This window comes from Lemur catta, chromosome 7, assembly GCF_020740605.2.
Source record: "Lemur catta isolate mLemCat1 chromosome 7, mLemCat1.pri, whole genome shotgun sequence".
NCBI classification, from domain to species: Eukaryota; Metazoa; Chordata; class Mammalia; order Primates; family Lemuridae; genus Lemur; species Lemur catta.
In genome coordinates, this window is record NC_059134.1 from 84794797 (window position 1) to 84817294 (window position 22498).

Consider the following 22498-nt stretch of genomic DNA (forward strand, 5'->3'; position numbering starts at 1 on the left):
TTCATGATGCTTATTTTATAATCTTTCACAGATTGCTCTAAATAAATTGCTTCTGAAATGAATTTTTGTTCCATTTATTGATTTTTGTGGCTTGCTTCTTAGCATTAGATTTCTTCATATGTCTTAGAACTTTGTTTGGGAATTTACTTTTGAGTGGCAGTTTTTCCTTTTTGTTTCAATGTCTCTCCTCCTACCCATCCCTCACCCTACTGCTGCCTGCCACGGGATTTTGCTATTGATTTGCATCATTGGCAGATGTATTCCTGGAGCCTGAGGGAGGCTGGCTCCATTCCTGGTACTGAGGCAGTGTTTTTGTCCCTCACTTTCCTAGACTCACAGTTTGTGATTAAAATTGTCAGGGTGGCAGTCTGCTCTTGGTTCTCGTTGTGCTCTTGGCCACAAATGACCAGACACACCAAGGTGTCAGGTCCAGCCTCTTGGCGGACTGTCATCCTAGTTCTTTGGCTCCTCGCTTGGAAAAAAAATCACAAGCAGGGCCAATGTGACGGAGTGCCCACAAGCAGGAAGCAGTTTCACACAAATAGCTTTTTATTATAAAATGAGACAGGTCTGTCTCCACGAATGGAGACAGACAGACTGACTGACTGACTTACTGACTCTCTGGGAATTCTCAAGTTGTTTCCTTTTATTGGCCTATTCTGGGGAAGGACTTTTGGGACATGTGGGATGTTACCAAATGATTAACAGGTGTTCTCAAGGTTGTATCTGCATATGTAAGCTCCTTCTCTAAAAGCTCTACCTTGGGAAGGGGATGAACCACAATGTAGATTTAAGCTAATGACATAATAATTAGCCTTAGGTTACTCTAGGTCACTTTCCAAATGCTGTTATGCCTAGGCTGGGAAATTTCCCAGATAGGTAAGGTGTTCCCTCCTTCCCCAGGTGTGGTGCTTGCTCCCGATAGGATTAAGGGTGGGGCAGCACCAAAGCAGGGCACCCTTGTCCCTAGAGGAGCTGGTGATCCTGCCTATCTGCCTAACAAAGCCATAGTTTCAGTCAATAGGTTTTGAATGTTTTTTTTTAAATCAGCCTTATGTTATGAGTAGAAGAACCCTTACTTAGCCGTATCTTCAAGCAATGATTCTGGTATGAGTCCCTTATATCCAGCAGGCTACTTTTAGTTCCCTTTAATCCACAAAGGAAACTACCCCAAACCTGCTTCTGAATCCAGAAACCAGTGAGTCTATACTTTCAGGTCCTGCTCAACATTTTTGAGTTTGCTGATCTTTTTTGTTGCACAGAAATGATCCTTATTTGGCCTCAGCTATGGCATTTTTCTCTCTTTATGCTTTATATGCTTTATTCATTTATGCTGTATGGTGCCGACAGGGTTTCTGAACTTGCCATAAGATGTTAGCCCAGAAGTGCTATTAATTGTAAAACTATTCTTCATGGAATAATAGTCAAAGTATATGAAAAAGGGGGAATGTGGAGGCTGGAATTGATTTGTTCAGTGGTGAATACGCATTCGCTGCTGTTATCTCCAAAGTGCCATTTCATTTTTAATATTTGCTCGGTAATCTTTGTCATAGTTTTTTTATTATAACAAATAAAATTTATGTCCATCGTAGAGCTTTTGGAAAACACAACAAAGCTTACATATATACACACATATAAACACACACACATGCAATGAGAATTGCTTGTATTTCCACAGCCCAGAAATAGCTACAGAATATTTTGGCATTTATTCATATTTTATACATGTACACACTTATACACATACTAATATTCATATTTTTTCCTAAGTTTTTTTTATTTCAATAGATTGAGGGAGTACAAGAGGTTTTTTGTTCCATGGATGAATTGTGTAGTGTGAAGTCAGGACAATATTGATATTTTAAAAAGCAAAACAAACTTAGTCTTGTTTTGTAGGTGAAGCTGTGAGTGCTGGTGATGCATTATGTGAAATTGAGACTGACAAAGCCGTGGTTACCTTAGATGCAAGTGATGATGGTATCTTGGCCAAAATAGTGGTAAGTTTTTATTTTGGTTACCTTCAACAACAAGGTGAAGCTTTCTTAAATGTAGAGTTCCTTGAAATAAAGTTACCTTTTATTTTTACTGCTTTATTTATAATGTTGTATTATTTACTATAATAATGTTTTTATTTCAAGTGTTTAAAATGTTTTAGTGTTAAGGTTTAATAGCCTATTTTTTATATTTTGTAAATTTTCTATAATGTGTATGTTATTTTTATAATGGAATATTAGAGCTATGTGAAAAATAAGCAAAATGTAATGCTTAAAGCTGCATATGGTAAAATCATGACTATTTAGGACTGTGTAGTGTATTCACTGATGGGGCCAACAAGCATGTTTGTTTCTTAGCTTCACATTTACTAGATAGTCTGGGGCAGCAGCTAAGACTGTGGACTCTGGAGTCACACTGCTGACTAATTCATATAGCTAAAAATTTCTGCCAGTTGTCGGTTTTATAATGATTAGCAAATTCTTTAGCCTCTGTGCCTTTTTCTTCATGGTAAAGTGGAGATGAAAGGGGCTTTTTTTTCTAGCCACTTATGTTTTATTTTTGGGATACTAATATGTCAAATTTCCTTTACTTGTCATCTGTGCTATTAACAGCCAGGTTGAAATACATGTTAAAAAAATAGTTAACTTCCTTGTAGGAAATATGAATCAGAGGCTAAAATTTCCGTATTCTTATAACTAAGAAAATATAAGTAGTCATGCCAAAAATAGTTTTCTTGACAGTTAGATGCAGCATTTTGAAAAAGATTGCTTGAATTACCATATGTTACAAACCTAGCTACATTTTATTGTGTGTGCTTTTGGCAGACTGTGTTCTTGGCACTAGTTCTAGATTGTTTGGCTGTGAAAGACTTCCAGAATTGATAGCATTTTCCACTTAGCTGCTTAGTAATGCATTTAAAATTGCCAGCCATGTCAGTGGGTCAGCAATGCCTATTCATCTGGCCCTTAATGCTCTGAAAAAGGTTGGGGGCAGGGGTGGATATAGTTGATAGCAGCTTTAGTGTCACAGCTATTTCCTTGCCAAAGAAAAGATTGTATGTATATCTTAGGCCCTTGTGGCTTTACTGTTGTTACACATGCTTTTTGGATAATGGGAATAGGAGTATATTCATAACACAATGTATACAATTGTATCGGGAAAAATTGAGAAAAAAAATTAAGGTGATATTACTGGTGTTTTGTTTTGTTTTTTGTCTTTCCGCCCCACGCTACCTCCCACCCCCACCCACAATGACTAGCAAGAGTTACACCTTTATCACTTTTCTCTTTCATTGTGAAATAATTCTCGTATTAGCTCACATAATAAAATGATTTTTCTAGGAAAACATGTAAGTGATTTTTACTTCCAGAACCAAGGAGCTGGATAATTGAGCTTATTAAAAAGCAGGGGGTAATATAAAACTAAACATTAAAAATAACTCCAAAAACTCTAAACACTAAAACTCTAGTTTTAGCCCACATTTTTGAAATGATTAGAAATTGTAGCTTATTTTTCTCTTTTTAGGGAATGAGAGGATTTTGTATTCTTTTTTCCCCCCAACACTTTTGTTTCCTTAAGCTCCAATTCTTCTCCATTAGTAATTAGTAAACTTAGAAAATTTCCTAACCCTCAGAACTTATGCCTTATTATTTTAAGAATAATGCACATACTAATAAGCATCATCATTAGTGTTACTCTGAAATGTCAAACTCATTTTAGAAGTTATGCTCTTCCTTATAATTACTATATTAGTGAACATCCTGCAGCCTATCATTCTATTATTCATTAAATATATCTGTGATGAATCTTAGAGTAATTGAAAAGAAATAATAGAAAATTTTAAAAGTATAACATCTTCCAGTGCTGAACTTATAAAATACTGTTATCTGACCATTTTCCAGGGACTTCTTTTAGTACGTAAATTAGAATCAGCCCTTTCTTTATAAATTAATGCTACTGAAATGCTTAAAATGTATTTATCTTAATTTTTAAAAAAATCATCTTTAATCTTATTTAGATTTTATTTTTTAGGTTTTGTAAATATATGAAAGAAATAAGTATAAAGAAAGATGTAAGAACTATACTTAACATTTATGAGAATGGTTAACCAATTTTGTCTATATATGGAACGTTCTTTTTTTCTAGAGACTAAGTTTACTGAGAAGATTTTGCTTTACATTTTAATAAAGCAAATTTTGAGGGAATTAATTCCTTCTGAGCTCTTGGAATTCTGAAGCCATTGTATAGAAACTATCTGGGAAAGACAAATAGTTGAGATATGTAACCAAAATCTCATGTTTTAGATTTGTATTAATTAACATCAAAAAAGAAGATGCTAGTTGTATTGGCTCACACCTGTAGTCCTAGCACTTTGGGAGGCTAAGGTGGACTGATCGCTTGAGGCCAGGAGTTCCAGACCAGCCTGGGCAACATAGGGAGACCCCGTCTCTACCAAGAAAAGAAAATGATAATGATAGCTCTTTTATATTTGAAGGTTGTCAGAAAGAGGAGAGATTCTGGATTCTTCCTTTATTTCAGGAGGTAGCATTAATAACTGGAACGGGGAGAATGGTAAAGGAAGGTGTAAGTGGGAGAAGGTGGTGGGTGGAAGATGAAAGCAAGCTGTCTTGGAAGCAGCTTTTATCTCAAATTAAAAGATCTTTCTAACCAGTGCAGAATTACCCAACAAAGGAATAAACTACTGTAGTCATGAGCCTTTCCATCTCTACATTTTTTTTTTTTTTTGAACATAGGTTGAAGAAGGAACTAAAAATATACGACTAGGTTCACTAATTGGCTTGATAGTTGAAGAAGGAGAAGATTGGAAACACGTTGAAATTCCCAAAGATGTAGGTCCTCCATCGCCAGCTTCAAAACCATCAGGGCCTCTCCCCTCTCCAGAACCACAGATTTCTGTACCCATCAAAAAGGAACACACACCCGGGACACTGCAGTGAGTATGTTTATTTGAATAAGGATGTTAAAAAAAAAAACTGTTATGGCAGTTCTTAGGGTATTTTAATCATTATCATAATTTAAATATCTATGTACGTTAAGTAAGAAGTTGTTGATCTTAGCATACTCAGACCTCAGAATGTTTATTTTATCATCATTATTCATTCAGTACATGAATAGTTATGGAATACTTGTACTCTGAAAGCCTGATATGCCCAATGGAGAACAAGACAGTCTATGTCAATGTTGAGCTTGGATTAGCTTTTAAAATTTCTGATGGAATTCAATATACTAAACTTCATATTGTGTTCCCATTCATGGAATTTTAGTTATTATTATGTGAATTCCAGTTTCAAATATATAACTGTTATAAAATGGAATTCCCATTTTAACATGCTTTTCAAACTATTCTGCCTTTGAGTTTCTGACACAGATTAGAGCTCAGTTTTGTCTAATTGTTCTGAAACAACTCAGATACTTAATAAACATCATTTTCTTTAGCTTTATATAGCTGTAATTGATGGACTCTGCAAATTCTAACAAGTTTCATTTGTTTATTTTGGTATTCTCTATAATTATACAAAATTACTTTTTCTTTATAAGAAAAAGTTCTTCATAGAGAAAAGCAGACCTTTTCATTTTTTAATAATTTTTCCTTTTGTCAGTTCTTGTTAGAGAAAAATTCTCAGTATTTTTTGGAAATACTGATTTTTAAATTCCCTTTATCAAATTATTTCTGACTTCATTGCCTTGACTCCTCTTTATTTTTTCATCTTTCATTTACCATGAAAATCAGAAGATAGTCTCACTGATGTGTTGTACTCAGTGATCTCCCCTTGCTGCGATAATAGAGTCTATCCTAACTGTTGAGATCAGTCATCATTAGAGACTCACATTGAGGCTGAGACCCCACTGTGTAGGCTATAACCTGATTGATGTGTGAACCTTTTGGCCCACACCATGGATTTCTTTTTAAAAAAGTTTTTTAATTGGTCAGTTACTAGTTAATCTTACATAAAAATTTAAAAAATCCAGTTTCTCTTGAAAAATCCAAAGGTTTGATAACACTGGGGCCATATCTGCTAAGGAACTTCGCTGAAATGGAGTAAATGCCACAGTTGTTCCTCTCCATTTCTTAGTTTTGTACTTCCAGACCCAGGCTGTTTTAATCTGTACTGATCGGGTTTATTTTCTTTAGCTGACTTTGTAGTCATTTATATTTGCTGCTTTACTTGAAGGTCTTGGTGGAAGAGAGACACTAACTACTAGGCATGTGACCCTGGCTATGACTTATTTTCCTTACCTTTAAAATCAATGTAATTGTTTTTGCCTTTCCTATTCTTATTTAAAGTAAAAAGCGCTTTCATCTAAATACTAAGGTCTTTAAAAAATATGAAAGCTATAATTCAACCTCAGCAAAACAACCCAATTAAAAAATGGGCAAAGAACTTAATAGATATTTCTTTTAAGAAGATAAATAGATGGCCAGTAGGCACATGAAAAGATACTCAATTTAGGGAAATGCAAATCGAAATCACAATGAGACACTATGTCACACCCATTAGGATGGCTTTTATCCAAAAAACAAAAACAGAAAAACCCCAGAATATAACAGGTGTTGGCGAGGATGGGGAGAAATTGGAACTCTTGTGCATTGCTGGTGGGAATGTAAAATGGTGCCCCTGCTGTGGGAAAGGGATGGCAGTTCCTCAGGAAATTAGAATCACTATGTCATCTAGTAATTCCACTTGTGGATATGTATGCAGAAGAATTGAAAGCAGAGACAGGAAGAGATGTTTGTATATCTGCATTCATAGCAGCGTTATTCCCAGTAGCAAAATGGTGGGAACAACTCATATGTCCAAAATGCTGTTTACGTACAGTGAAATGTTAGCTTTAAAAGGAAGGAAATTCTGACCCATGCCACAACATGAACCTTGATAACATTATGCTGAGTAAAATACGCCAGTCATAAAAAGACATTTGTCTGTATGATTCCACTTATGTGAAGTACCTCGGTTATCAAATTGGTAGAGACAGAGTGGAACCATGGTTGCTAGGGGCTGGGGAAAAGGAAGAATGGAGAGCTAACTGTTTAAAGAAACAGAGTTTCAATTTGGGAAGATGAAAAAGTTCTGGAGATGGGTAGTGGTGATGCTTGCATAACAGTTTGTACTAATGTCACTCAACTGTATACCTAAAAATGCTTAAAATGGTAACTTTTATGTATAGTTCACCACAATAAAAAATACATGAAGGAACAATATAGTTAGTCCCTCATTGATGTGTGCGATGAGCCATGTGAAGAATAGTCAAAATAGAAGCTCTTTTCCCTAATTAATATTTACTCTTAGTAAAAGAGTATTTTGAAATAGTAAATAGTTAAATTTTGAGAATAAAATAAACTGAATTGGTACAGATTAATTTATTTGACTGTGATCATCTACGGGAGTCATTGTAGCTTTAGTATAAGATTTTATTTTTTTAATTATCAGCAAAACTGTTGACATTTAGATCTGTTTGGATCAAATGTAAGTGTTAATCAGTTCTATTAACTTTCGTATTTTCTTCTTAGGTTGCGTTTAAGCCCGGCTGCCCGCAACATTCTGGAAAAGCATGCACTGGATGCCAGCCTGGGCACAGCTACCGGCCCTCGGGGGATATTCACTAAAGAGTATGTGTTTGCTTTTTGTAATGACCAATTCCATTGTTTATCATGATCATCTTTTTCTGAGAGAATTTAAAAAGAGCTTATTCACTGTGAAGATTTAAAAGGAGGTACACTGTTCTTTTGTACTTTTCATTGCTTTTGTCGTTGTAAATTGATTCTATGCAAGGGTTGTTTCTGAATAATTATAGCATTACTGAAGGACACTTCTAATTTGGTAACTAAGCAAGAAAGATTCTTAGAAATGGTGATAAATGCAAAAAATTAGAGTGCAGAACAGCAAAACTTTATATGGTATTGTTTTAAATTTGTATGAAATTATGTAATAACATTTAAATTTCTAAAACGTAAATATATTTTTTAAATAATTTCATTATTATCCATTTGGATTTTATTCACTTGTAATGTTACAAAGCAATTCCCATATGTAATTGGGTATGTTTGGCTTTTCTTTTCTATTTCATTGATCCGTCTGTCCATGGATTAGTACCACACTATTTTAGTGCCACACTTTCAACTATAAATATTTTATAATGTGCTTTGAAATCTGATAGGGATAGCCTTGTTCTTCTTTTTCAATTAACCAGTTTTCTTGTTTTATTCTTATTTTTTTATTCTTCCAAATGAATTTTAAGCAGTTCATCTAGCTTCACAGGTGGGAGTGGGGACAACTATGGAATTTGTATGGGATTGTATCACATTTTAAATTAGCTTAGTGAGAACTAACATCTTGTTGATGAGTCTTCCTATTCAAGAACACTGGTATGTCTTTCCATTTGTTTAAATTTCTGTGTCTTTGAAACAGATGGTCTGTGCTCTATTGGAGCTTAGTTTATTGGGGAAGACAACAATTAATCAAATAGGCTTATGAACTAATAAAAAATCTCACTAGTGATATGTTCTACATTTCTGTGGGCAGTAATATTAAACATTTTGTTCATTCCATGTTTATCTAATATTGATAAGAAGTGGTAATATAGCAAGTTGAAATAGAGCCAAGTTGATGAAATTATTAAGTGACAGTGCAGGGTCAGGCAACTGTTTCTTTTTTCTACTGGGTTACTTTACTCTGAATTAAAGCATTGATTTACTGTTGGGTGTTTATCTTATTGAGAGTATTATATAACTTTAATTCTTAGATATCCTCATTTATCTCTGTTACATCCTTACTGATTTGTTAACCAAATGTGAGTGTGCAGTTCTGTCACACACATAACTGCAGTTGGTGCCACACTACATGAGTTGGAAATCAGTTGTCCTGAGAGCTGACTGAAATGCAGCATCCTAGACTGGAACATTTTAAGTTAAAGGACTTAAAAGTTTCACTAGCCATAAAAAATTAAAATTAAGAATCCTGACAGCCAGTTAAGCTTAGTTTTTCCTCCACATCAATCCTTATTTAGTATGTACTATTGATTTCTTAATTTTGTTAGTATTCTACCGGTCTGTGCCTTAGTAGAACTCTCTATAAAAATGGGATAAAGCAACTATTAATTATAATAAGGTAGACTTGCCTTGCCTAGAATTCTGAGAGCTAAGATGAATAAAAAGTCTTTATTTAATTCATTAATCATTAAAGATTTGGTGAAATGTAAAATAATTGTAGGTGTACCTTGGAGGGATCAGTCTTGCAGATTTGTGTAAGATAAATCAAAGCAGGAAAAGATAAGGAGATAAATTAATAGGCTCATAAAGTAATCCAGGTAAGAGATGATGAATACTTGAACATGAGTAGAAAAAGTAAAAGGGAGATTCCTGATACAGACATTATAAGGATAGAATACAGAAGCCTTTGTAAAATACTGAATGTAGAGTATAGGCCAGGATAGCAACAAGTCAAGGAATAAATTTGGGATTCTGGTCTGGGTGATGAAATTTTTGGCTCTAGAAATAGAAATAAGAGATTTGGGAAGCATTTGTCATAGTGGAGTAAATAATGTCTGAAGCTTATTGGCAGCACTTAGAAGCCAGGTATCAGGACCAGTGAGATGTATCGCAGGAGATAGTTTGGGAATAAAGCAATGGTTGTAATTGACATCATCAATAGGAAACACTTAGAAGGCTAAAATTTCTGTGAGGATATCTGGGAGATGGATGAAAAGTCAAGGAAAATGGGAGCTGAGAAAAGACTCGTACGTCTGGTAATTAGGTGACTTTTTGGAGGGTAGTTCAGTAGTGTGGCAGCAGTGGAATAAAGAGGTAAAGCTTGCTTTCTTTCTATATGTGCTTAATACATACATGACACACTAATACCTTTTTTAAAAAAACCTGAGTTGAAAGTTACAACAGCAATGTAACATTTCCTAAGGAGAGCAAAATGGTTCTGTCTTCTGAATACCCTAAGGAGGCAGTATTAAAAAGTTAGGTGTTTAATATTTTTGCCATCTTTCTTTCCCTATTATCTATTTCTCTTCCCTGCCCTTATTCCTAAACTCCCCATTAGAAAGGAATCAACCTTTGGTATTCAAAATAAGAAATATTATAAAAGATTTCATGAGAAAGCTACATCCTTAAAACATGCATTATTGAGGATTTTTGCTTTTGTATACTACTAGAAATGCCCATGTTTTAAGTTTAACATTAAGGTGAGCTTTGGAAAAATTTCAGTCTGATGTCCTTATAGAATTTTCATCTTCTGATTTGGTTGAAGAATTACAGGCTTTGGCATAAGCTACGCCAAAATAACACACATTCTTGACTCCTGGTAAGGGACCTCCTTCCTTCATACCTTGTCACCTCAAAGTGCAAGCAGAGAAGAAAAATCAGTTCCAACTGCTGAAGAAATATCTCTGACATATTCACTGTATTTGTGAAGAAAATGATAGGTGTCAGGGCTGCTATTTTAATTTTGCATTAAAACAAACATATTATTCAGAATACATGTTGTACAAAAGCATATAGACTTGACTTCACCTGTACATATGGCTATTTTAAGAAAACAAGTGTCAGAGCCGTAGTTAGAGGCAGAACACATTTAGATCCTTTGCCGGCAGCCTCAATGTCTTTGGTGTATTTATGTCTTAAATCATAGTTGTAGTTAATATTTGTGTTCATATCATGGCATCCAAAATCTAGTAAGCGTGATAAGTGTCTAGTGTGTTTTTAGTGATATTTCTTTTCAAAATTAATTCATATCACACCCAATTGAATTACTTTCTGAGGGATCCAAATAGACAAAGTTCTACCTGAGAAGCATCCTCAGCCTTTCTGCAGATGTGTATTGTGCATTTGTTTTTCTGCTAATTTTTATTTTTTTTATTTTTTATGTTTTTGAGATAGAGTTGTCACTCTGTTGCCCTGGGTAGAGTGCAGTGGTATCATCATAGCTCACTGCAGCCTCAAACTCTTGGGCTCAAGGGATCCTCCTGCTTCAGCCTCCTGAGCAGGTAGGACCACAAGTGCATGCCACTGTGCCAGGCTAATTTTTCCATTTTTAGTAGAGACGGGGTCTCGCTCTTGCTCAGGCTGGTCTCGAACTCCTGACCTCGAGCAATCCTCTTACCTTGGCCTCTCAGAGTGCTAAGATTACAGGCATGAGCCACTGCACCCGGCCTCCCCTAATTTTTATAGCTTGTAGTGCCCAGCTAATTCTTCAAGTTTGGTCTGATTAATTATTTCATGTAAAGAAATCATTAAAATTGTTTCTACATTACAGAAACCAAGTTGCTGGCTGTTGTAAATAATAATTAACATTTCTACTTCATGAGACATGTAAGTGTAAAGTCAGCAATAAAAGTTTACTGTGAACCAGTGACCAGAATTGATTTTTTGGTTGGCTTGTTTATGATTAACGATACCTTTATGAAGTGCCGTTTTACCCAAGAATCTTAATTTACTACAGGGATAAAACTAAACTGTCTTTTTTCTTGATAAAATAGTAAGTAATAGTTATGCTGATAGTGAGATAAAAATGTGTCCTTTTAGTTTCACCAATGTTTTTTTAAAAAACAGGTACATTCAGGCATCAATAATGTAGACTTTTTGTAGCCTTCCTATGTTCATTGTTTTTTGTTTGTTGTTTTTACTGAAGACTGAGAGTAAACTGATCTGTATATAAGGAAATTAGCATGTTTGGACATGCCACTCTGATGCTAAACTCTAGTTTGATTTAAAACCCAGATTGATAGCAGATTTTGTTAGAGCGATGTATTTAATTGCTCTACATTAAATGGAAGTGGGCTGTTATGGTTGAGCCATGACTTGTAAGTGCTCTTAAAAATTAAATTTTTTGTTGTTGTTGGAGGCATTTTACTAAATCAACAGAAGCCCTTATTTTATATCAGTGCTAACACTTTTTCTATCTGGGCAGGATTTTGGTTTGTGATGTAAACCTCCAGCTATTGTACTGGCAGTCATTTACTTGACACATTGGATGTAAATACAATTAACTAGAAAATGGTGCTTTTGATTATAAATGTCCTAAGCAGATTAAAAATTGATTTCCAAACAGCTTATCAAAAGCCTTAATGTTAATAGTACATGTGATCATTCCCTAGCACACATCCCTTCTCCACTCCCTCAGTCTTTCTGTCACGTCACCGTGTTGTGCCTCATCCTGTCAGAACCAGCGTTGCCTCCAGTTTTGCTCTTGTTACCTTTTGTGTGGTTAGTAAAAGGCCTTTGTCAGATGGTTTTACTTTTAGCTTTAGATTAGATAGATTTCTTTGTTGAATTCCAGGCTTGTTGTGAATCTGAGATATACTTTATTATAGTCTATTCTTAAGAAAAAAAAAATTCTGACTCCTCCTTAGTTTATATTTAATTTGCATAGTATGTGCATAGGTACTAGAAAAGTAGTAGGAAATGCACAGTCTTTGAAATGGACTGTACCTGGGTTTGTTCCCAGTCCTGCTTACCTTTCCGACTTTATCTTTCAGCCCTACTCGCTTTGCTCACTTCGCTCCTTCCACACTGGTCTTCCTTCTGTTTTTAGAAGCAGCTCCATGTTTCCTGCCCTTACACTCGCTGTTCTCTTTGCCTAGAAACATGCTGCTCCTAGCTCTCCTTGAGGATTGCTTCTTTATGTCACTGCGCACAAATGTTACCTGCTCAGGTCTTCCCTGACCATTCTGCTTTAAAATGACCCCTGTCCTCATCCACCACTCTCTGTCCGCCTCATTACTCTGCTTTATTTTCATCACAGCAAGTCACTGTTCTAAGTTAACTTGATTAATGTTTAACTCTCTTTGTAGAATGAAGCTCCTTGATCGGGGGAAGTGTCTTGTTTAACACTGTATCTCTAACACCTGGAACAGAGTAGGTACTTGAGAAATACTGACTTTAGACATGTAATTTAACCCTTTTGAGCCTATTTACTCATCTATAAATTGGGAATAATATTACCTCTTTCACGTGGCTCATGGAAGATTACTTAACAAGCTCTTACTTAACACAGAACAGGCTCATTTTTCTACTTTTACTCCTCTTCCAGTACTTAGGGATTCAAGACAATATAGCATTTTAGCTTTCCTCATCAGTATGACATCTTATCTAAGATGTCAGCTGTTCGATCTTGAAACAAGTAAGTTAGTTGCACTTACAGTTAAGTTCCTATACCCTTTTCTGGCTCTGATATAAAGCTTGTACCCTTTTTCCTTAAAAATATACCTGTATACCTTGTACATTTTATAGGCACGTGCCATCTTTGTAAGCCCAGCTACTCTGGAGGTTGAGGCAGGATGATTACTTAAGCCTGGAACTTTGAGACCAGCCTGGGCAACATGGTGACACCCTGTCTCAAAAAAAAAAAAGAACATAAATAAGAAATAAAGTACCTTTACATATTGGAGGAATCCCTTTAATGTTGCATCCTGGCTACAGCACTCCTGCCTCTGTTGATTTCTATTGCTGCATAAGATTTTAACAACATACTTAGCAGCTTAAAACAACACCTGTTTATTTTCTAACAGTTTTGCAGGTCAGAAGTCTGGCCACAGTATGGCCAGGTTCACAGCTCATGGTCTTACAAGGCAGAAATCAAGGGTTGAGTCAAGGCCGCAGTCTCGTGAAATTTGGGGTCCTCTTCCAAGCTCATGGTTGTTGGCAGAATTCAGTTCCTTGGGGCTATGGGACTGTGACCCCCGTCTCCTTGCTAGCTATCAGCCAGGACTGACCACCCATTTCACATGAATGCCATGTGAAAATTATTTTATTAGTATAAAGAATGAGGTTATAGTTCAATTAATGAATTGCTTATCTACCAAATTGACAGCCTTCCCACAGGAAAAAACACTAATTTCCTCTTCAAAATTTACTGTCTATATCTAATACATTGATAAAATTCTAATTATTATTTGGTTTTTAAAAATGTGCAAATATTATAGCCACTGGACAAATAATATGAATCAGCAGGCCAGGTAAGAGATTAATTTTCTAGCTCAAAAATACCTGGTTTTGCATTATAGCCTTGACATCTCTGTATTTCTGTACCTTCCCTCCATATCTCACCTGCATTTTCTGAAAGCTCTCTTAGATTCCTTGCTGCTAATCGTGGGTATCTACTTTTATTTCCAGGGATGCTCTCAAACTGGTCCAGCTGAAACAGACGGGCAAGATCACTGAGTCCAGACCCACCCCAGCCCCCGTAGCCACCCCCACAGCACCTTCACCCCCACCGGCCACAGCTGGGCCATCTTATCCTCGGCCGATGTTCCCAGTATCAACTCCTGGACAACCTAATGCAGTGGTAATGTCCTCTGAGTAAATTTTTACTTTTCAGATTTCAGTGGGAGGGAAGATAAGAGCAATTATTCTATGTTTTATGACTACTTTTATCAATCCATTTTAGTAGTAACTAGAAGTGATAAAGAAAAAAACACTCCAAATAGTTTGGTTTACAGATTTCCTAGCAGAAATGACATTTATCTGTACAGCGCTAACTTCCAAATAGAACATTAGAACTATGATTTTACTTGACTATACCACAAGTTCCGTAGCATATATGCCGTATAATCATAATCTTTTTTTTTTTTTTTTACAAAATTTTTATGGGGGTACAAACGTTTGGGTTATATCTATTACATTTGCACTGCCCAAGTCAGAGCTACAAGCGCGCGCTTCCCAGACGTGCTTACTGCACTCAGTAGGTGTGAAGGTACCCATCCCCTCCTCCCCCTCCCACCTGCCCAGTCCCCAGTGAATGTTACTGCACATAAGTGTTGATATTATCATGATCCTTTTCATGTCTTTTTTTCTTCGTCATACTACTAATAGGTAGCTGACACTAGCTCCCTTTTGTAGATATGTTTCATTTTTTTATTAGAGATTGATGGTCTCACTGTGAAGAGCTATTAATGTATAGACTATGCAGTCAGTCATTCTTTCCTTCTCAGATACATGTAGTATAACAGCCCTTTTTTGTTTTCAAATTACTCCATTTTGCCTCTCTACCCTCCTTACCTAGTGCCTTTCAGGTCATTTGCTTCCCGTTGGAAGAAGTGTGAGGTGATCAAGTTTATTTAAAATTGAATAGGCATTTTAAAAAATAAAAAGAAGAAAAATAAATAAACCTATCCTGCTCCTTCTAATGGAGAAATACATTCCAATATATTTTCAAGGAGTTGAAAACAGTACAAGTTTAATGGGAAGTAGATGTTTAAATGTTTATTAATGATTCATGACTACATACACAAAAACTTGGTGTAGTTCCATCTTATTTCTTTAAAAAAGTAGGTTATTCAAATGAGGAAGGTAAACCTTACTTTCAGATTCTTATGACATGTAGTGAGCATTTATTCTATTTGATCAAGTACTTTGCTAACATAAAATGTTTAATTCCTTAAGAATATTTGTAAAAAAGAAATCAGCTGCATTATCAGCTGCCTGTATTATCCTGAAGTGATTGTCATGAAATCCCAAAATAGAGTGAAGGACAAAAGAAGGGATTAGTTGTAATTTAAGGTCTATCATGCATTTGTGAGAAGTTTAAGGAACAGAATGGAAAAGCTATGGTGAAGTTACAGGAAGATTTCATTACCTCATTCATACTTTCTATCTATTATCAATTCCTAGGAAATAAGAGACTTATGTGATTTTTTAAAAAATTACAAATCAAAATCAAAATAATTGGGCAGATTATTCAATATATTGGATTATTTTCTGCTATGTACCATTTTTATAAGAATTGCCTCTGCAGAAGGTGCCCAACTTAAGATAGTTCAACTTACAGTTTTTTGACTTTATAATGGTACGAAAGCAATATGCATTTAGTAGACAGCAGTATGATACTCCCTTGCAAGGCTGGGCAGCTACAGCTAGCCACAGCTCCCAGTCAGCCACATGATCATGGGGTAAACAAGCAATATTCTGCAGTGTACTGTGTTGCCAGATGATTGTGCCCATCTGTAGGCTAATGTAAGTGTTCTGAGCACCTTTAAGGTAGGCTAGTCTGATGTTTGGTGGTTTAGGTGTATTAAATGCATTTTCGATTTATGATATTTTCTACTTACGATGAGTTTAATCAGGACACAGCCCCATTGTAATTTGAGGGGCCTCTGTAGTTTGTTGATTTATTGGCTATTTTGAGTTTTGTTAAGTGATACTTATAACAAAAGCTGCTTACAGATGGTGTGTGTGTGTTTATATATGTTTGTCTCCTGCCTCCTTCCCTCCCCTCCCCAGCTCTGTATGTGAATATAGTGTGTATATAGTATGTGTATATATTCATATGTATATATGTATACAAATACACACACGTCCATGGGGGAATAATTCATTTAGTAGATATCTTTGTCATCATCTTAAACATAGTAACATATGATATCCCGTTCACAACTGAAACATAAATTTTACTGCTTTTTTCTGTAGTCATATACTGTAAAACCAAAACTCCTGAGATTTTTTTATATTCCCTCTTATACTAAGACTTTTTAATAGTACTTTTCGTATATTAATCTTTAGTTAATATTATAGGTGAGGTCACTGAGAATGGGTTTCATTTATGAAGCTGCTTCATTTTTGGTTTTTTGGGTTTTTTTTTTTTTAATTCTATTCACTGTTAATGGGCAGATATATATATATATGTGTATATATATATATATATTTATTTATTTATTTATTTATTTATTTATTTTTTTTTTGCAGGGCACATTCACTGAAATCCCTGCTAGCACTATTCGAAGAGTTATTGCCAAGAGGTTAACTGAATCTAAAAGTACTGTACCTCATGCATATGCTACTGCTGACTGTGACGTTGGAGCTGTTTTAAAAGCTAGGCACGATCTGGTCAAAGGTTAGTGAAGTTTAATTTAGTTAATATAATACACATGCTAACTTAACTTCCATGAAATCCTTTATTTATAAAATTCACATTGTATAGCTTTTTATTTCAGTTTCATAATTTACTTGCAGTCTATTCTGGGTATATTTTTGTGCTAGAGAAAAGAATTAATTCTGTTTTTCTATAAGAAATAAATTGGCTCCACGGTATTAAATAAGTCACAGATATTATTACTTTTATGCAGAATGAAGATTTCTATTCTACCTTTCTTTTATTCCGTCTTTTGTCATATGTGCGTAATGTCCATTTAGTTAACATCCATTTAGCAAGCAGTTGTTGAGTCCAACTCTGTGTTACACACTGAGCTCTGCAAATACGGATTGAGCATCTCAAACCTGAAATCCAAAATGTTCCAAAATCTGTGACTTTTTAAGTGCCAACATAATGCTCAAAGGAAATGCTCGTTGGAACATTTCAGATTTTGGATTTTCACATTAGAAATGCTGAGATGGTACAAATATTCCAAAATCTGAAAAAATGTGAAATTTGAAACACTTCTTATCTCAAGCATTTTGTATAAGGGATACTCAGCCTGTAGTACTGTGGTTTGGTTGGTTGGGTTTTTTTTTAAATCATAAGGTAGGCTTAATGTTTTGATTTGCTTTAGCTTTTACATAGTAAATTTTTTATAAGGACCTATGAATGACTTGCTTAGACTAAATGGTTATTTTTGTTTTGAATAGTCTTTGGTATGATATCTTAAAAAAATGGTCCTTAACATTTTAGCAAGTTTAAAATACAAAACTCTTCAGAATGTTTTAGATTATAAATATATCTTAATATTCTTCTTTATACAAGTTTTAATCTTACATTTCTTGTTCAGAATGCATTCTCGGGTTATTAAATTTGTAATGTTTTTCCCAAAAATCAATTAAAAATAAGGTTGCTGCAAGGCATATGGATTTTTAGCTTGAACTGGTAGTTTTATGTTTTTCTTTTCAATCTATATGGCTTTTCCTGTCTTATTGCTGACCAGGACCTCTATTGTAAGGATGAATATAGATGGTAAAAGCTGATATTTTTGCTGTGTTCTTGATCTTGAGGGGAAAGCATTCAGTCTTTAACATTAGCCATAGAGTTTTTATAGATTATCGTTTTCAGGTTGAGGAAGTCCCATTCCTAATTTGCTGAGAGTTTTTATCATGAATGGATATTGAATTTGTCAGATATTGTTTATGTATCTTTTGAGATAATCTTTTCTTTTTCTGTCTGTTAATATGGCGAATTACATTGGTTGATTCTCAAATGTTGAATCAACTTTGTACTCCTCACATAAAACCCATTTAATCATTAACCTTCTCGTATATTGACTGATTCCATTTTCCAGAATTTTGTTAAGAATCTTTACACCTATGCCCATGAGAAATACTAGCATGTAGTTTTCTTTTCTTGGGTGTTTTTTTCTGGGCTTTTTACCAGATATAGTAGAATGGACCGGGAGACATTTCTTCTTCCTTTATTTTCTGGAAGAGTTCGGGTACAATTGATACTATTTCTTTTTTGTTTAGTAGAATTCACCAGTAAATTAATTAATTTATTTATTTTCTTTCTTTTCTTTTCTTTTCTTTTCTTTTCTTTTCTTTTCTTTTCTTTTCTTTTCTTTTCTTTTCTTTTCTTTTCTTTTCTTTTCTTTTCTTTTCTTTTCTTTTCTTTTCTTTTCTTTTCTTTTCTTTTCTTTCTTTCCTTTCTTGATTCACCAGTAAATTCCTTCCTTCCTTCCTCCCTTCCTTCCTTCCTTCCTTCCTTCCTTCCCTCCTTCCTTCTCCTCCCCTCCCGTCCCCTCCTTTTTTTCTTTCATTTTGCTTGGTGCTCTGCAATATTAACCAGTAAATTTGTTTATGGGAGGATTTTTAGCTATAAGTTTAATTTTTAAAATAGCAGTATTTTTTATTGAATGAGCTTTGGTAGTTGGTATCTTTCAAGGAATTTGTATCACCAAGTTATCTAATTATTGGCATAATAATACCTTATTATACTTTTACCGTCTATCATCTATATAACCTGAAATGATGTCCCTATTTTCAATATTAGTAATTTGTGTCTTCTCTTACTTTCTAGATCAGTCTAACTGAAAGTTTATCAATTTATTGATCTTTTAAAGAACCAACATTTGGTTTTATTAATTGTAGAGCGGATTGGCTGGCAATAAATTTTTGCCACTTTTGTCTGAAAAGGTTTATTAGCTTTTCTTTTTTTTTTTCCTTTTTTAAAAAATTTTTTAATTGTGGTTGAATATATATAACATAAATTTTACCATTTTTAAGTGTGTGATTAATTAGCATTAAGTACATTCACATTGTTGTGTAACCATTACCACCATTCATCCACAGGACTTTTTTCATCTTGTAAAACTTAAAGTCTATACCCATTAAACAATAACTTCCCATTCCTCTCTCCCCCAACCCCTGACAACCACCATTCTATTTTCTGCCCCTATAAACTTGTCTTCTCTAAGTACCTCATATGAGTGAGATTACACAGTACTTGTCCTTTTGTGTCTGGCTAATTTCACTTGGCATTATGTCTTCAAGGTTTATCCATGTTGTAGCATGTGTCAGAATTTCCTTCCTTTTTAAGGCTGAAAAATATTCTGTTATATGTATATACCATATTTTGTTCATTCATCTGTCAATGGATGAATCCATTAGGTCAGCAGTCTCCAACCTTTTTGGCACCAGGGGCTGGTTTCATGGAAGACAATTTTTCTACGGACCAGGGGTGGGGGTTGGGGGGAGATGGTTTTGGGATGATTCAAGTGCATTACATTTATCGTGCACTTTATTTCTATTATTACATTGTAATATATAATGAAATAATTATACAACTCACCCTAATGCAGAAGCAGTGGGAACCCTGAGTCTATTTTCTTGCAACTAGATGGTCCCATCTGGGGGTGATGGGAGACAATGACACCTGAAGTGTGTTGCTTATGTCCAGTCTACTCCGCAATCTTGTTTTGGTTGCTGTCACCACAGAAAACCCTCCTTCACGAAGATAGGATGTTGGAAACGGAAGCAGGCTTTTCAGTGCTTTTGTGGCAATCTCAGGATGTTCTGCTTTGACTTTAATCCAGAACATATGGAGATTTGAAGTTGTCTCAAACGTACTTTTAAGGCCACCGTCATTTGTGATCTCAAGCGATTGATCATCTTCTAACACAGACAAAGCCGATTCACCTGGCTTATTCAAAAATGGGTCACAGATCCATTGCTTCCCAGTTCAGGCGTCTTTTGTGGTTGGGAAGTAATGCTCAAACTCTTCTGAAAGCTGAGATAGGTAATCATGCACCAGTTTGGAGAAAGAAGGCCCTGGCTCAGTCTCTTTGAAAATCTTTGCTAATGTTTGTAACATGTCAAAAATCACAATATTCACTCATTGCCCTCTTAATTCCAGTTTGGCTTTGAATGCAGCCACTTTATCTGCCAACTTGAACACACTAGTCATTCTCCCCTGAAGTGGCAGATTGAGTTGGTTGAGCAGGTTGATTATCACACAAGTAAGCAGGTTTTATGATCTATTCTGTATCACTAAAATGTGCTGCCCATGGTGACCGTTTTTCTAAAAGAAATCTCTAGAGTGGCTCTCGTAACTCAAAAACTCTGGCCAGTGATCCACCTTTAGGAAGCCATCCACTTCTGTGTATAAGGGAAGACGTGTGTGCTTTGCATCCATCTTCTTACAGAGCTGCGAGAACAGACAGTTAAGGGCATGTACTTTAATGTGGTTGACAATTTTAATCACATCCTGCAAAACAGTGTTTAGTTCAGGTGACATTTTTCAGCTGGCCAGCATTTCTCTGTGGGTGACACAGTGCATAGACTCACATTCAGAAGCGACCTCCTTTACCCGAGTAGTGAAACCAGAAAGCTGTCTAGTCATGGCAGCTGCTCCATCTGCACATACACTGACACAAAATGACCAATTCAGTTTTCCTCATATGTAATTATTCAAAGACTTGAATAGTTCTACAGCTATGGTGTTGGTTGGCAACAAAAGTGCACATAACGTATCTTCATGCACATCCTCCTGAAAAATATATTGTGCAAAACAAAACAAGCATTGTTGCTTTGTTGTCAACATCGGTAGACTTCTCAACCTGGATTGCATATCATGGTGACTCATTAATCCTCTCTAACAATTGTGCCTCAGTATCCTTTGCTATTTCATTAATTCATCTAGTAATGGTGTTAGCCAAAAGGGAAACACATGCCACCTTTTAAACTGCAGCCTCTCCTAAAAGTTCCTGGCAAATGTCCTTAGCAGCAGTCAGGATCAACTCCTCACCAGCATTAAAGGGCGTCTTAGCTTTAGCAATGCGTTAGTCACTCAGAATGATGCTCTCAGTGCAGACACATTTGATAAAATGGTGGCCTTCGATAATTGCTTCTGTTCTTTGTGTTCACGTTTTTTTCTTTTGAAAAACTCCAAAGGCTTGTCTTTTAACGTAGGGTGCTTGGTCTCCATGTGATGAAGCAGTTTTGAAGGTTTCATAGCTTCGTTGAATAGCCGGTTGCCACATATTATACCAAGCAGGCTTGGAGAATGTGAATCGTTGTTGCAGTGAACTCATAATTTAAGTAGGACTCTTGGTATTTTCTTTTAAATGCAGCTTTCATTTTGTTGGCAGTCTTAGAGTCTTCTGCTGTCTCATCATTGGATCTTTCCCCCTTTTCAAAGAAGCTGTCCAGCGACATTTGTTTTTTACTCATTTTTGCTAGGGTTAGCTTGTGGGCTTACCAACACTGTGACTGAAACAAGTGTGCAGTGTAGGAAAGAGGTGAGAATGGAAGTGGTAAATAAAATAATGGGCAGGCCACACGAGGACTAAAATAAGTGTCCGATTCTGACTTAAAGCCTGCCACCAGGTGCAGCTTTACAATTGAAGTACATCAACTCACTTGCCACCGTAAAGCCTACCACCAAATGCAGTTTTGCGATTGAAGTAAGATGCTCGCTTGCCGCTGTAAAGCCTGCCGCCAGATGCAGCTTAATTGTCACTTGCCACTCACTGATAGGGTTTTGATGTGAGTCTGCAAGCAGTTGATTTATTATGGTCTCTGTGCAGTCAAACCTCTCTGCTAATGATAATCTGTATTTGCATCTGCTCCCCAGCGCTAGCATCACCACCTCAGCTCCACCTCCAGTCGTCAGGCATTAGATTCTCTTAAGAAGCGTGTAACCTAGATCCCTCGCATGTGCAGTTTGCAGTGGGGTTCACGCTCCTATGGGAAGCTAATGCTGCCACTGATCTGACAGAAAGCGGAGCTCAGGTGGTTATGTGAGCCATGGGGAGCAGCTGTAAATACAGATGAAGCCTCACTTGCCCGCTGCTCACCTCCTGCTGTGTGGCCTGGTTCATAACAGGCCACATACTAGTACTGGTCCGGGAGTTGGGGACTGCAGCATTAGGTTGTTTGCATCTTTTCACTATTGTGAATAATGCTGCTATGAACGTGGATGTACAAATATCTCTTTGTGTCTCTGTTTTCACATCTTTTGACTATATCCCCAGAAGTGGAATTGCTAGATCATATGATAATTCTACTTTTGATTTTTGAGGAGCTGCCATACTGTTTTTCATGGTAGCTACATCATTTTTCATT

The 22498-nt window shown here is 35.8% G+C and overlaps 1 protein-coding gene across 8 annotated transcripts in view; it reads left to right on the top strand.

Moving 5' to 3' along the window:
- Positions 1 to 22498, top strand: part of PDHX (pyruvate dehydrogenase complex component X) — a 69158-nt gene that overhangs the window by 27860 nt on the left and 18800 nt on the right. For all 8 annotated transcript variants that reach the window (XM_045557792.1, XM_045557791.1, XM_045557798.1 and 5 more), the window contains exons 3-7: positions 1897 to 1997; positions 4749 to 4948; positions 7526 to 7624; positions 14132 to 14303; positions 16700 to 16847. In XM_045557792.1, coding sequence (XP_045413748.1) covers positions 1897 to 1997; positions 4749 to 4948; positions 7526 to 7624; positions 14132 to 14303; positions 16700 to 16847 — 720 coding nt within the window. The remainder of the gene's footprint in view (positions 1 to 1896; positions 1998 to 4748; positions 4949 to 7525; positions 7625 to 14131; positions 14304 to 16699; positions 16848 to 22498) is intronic.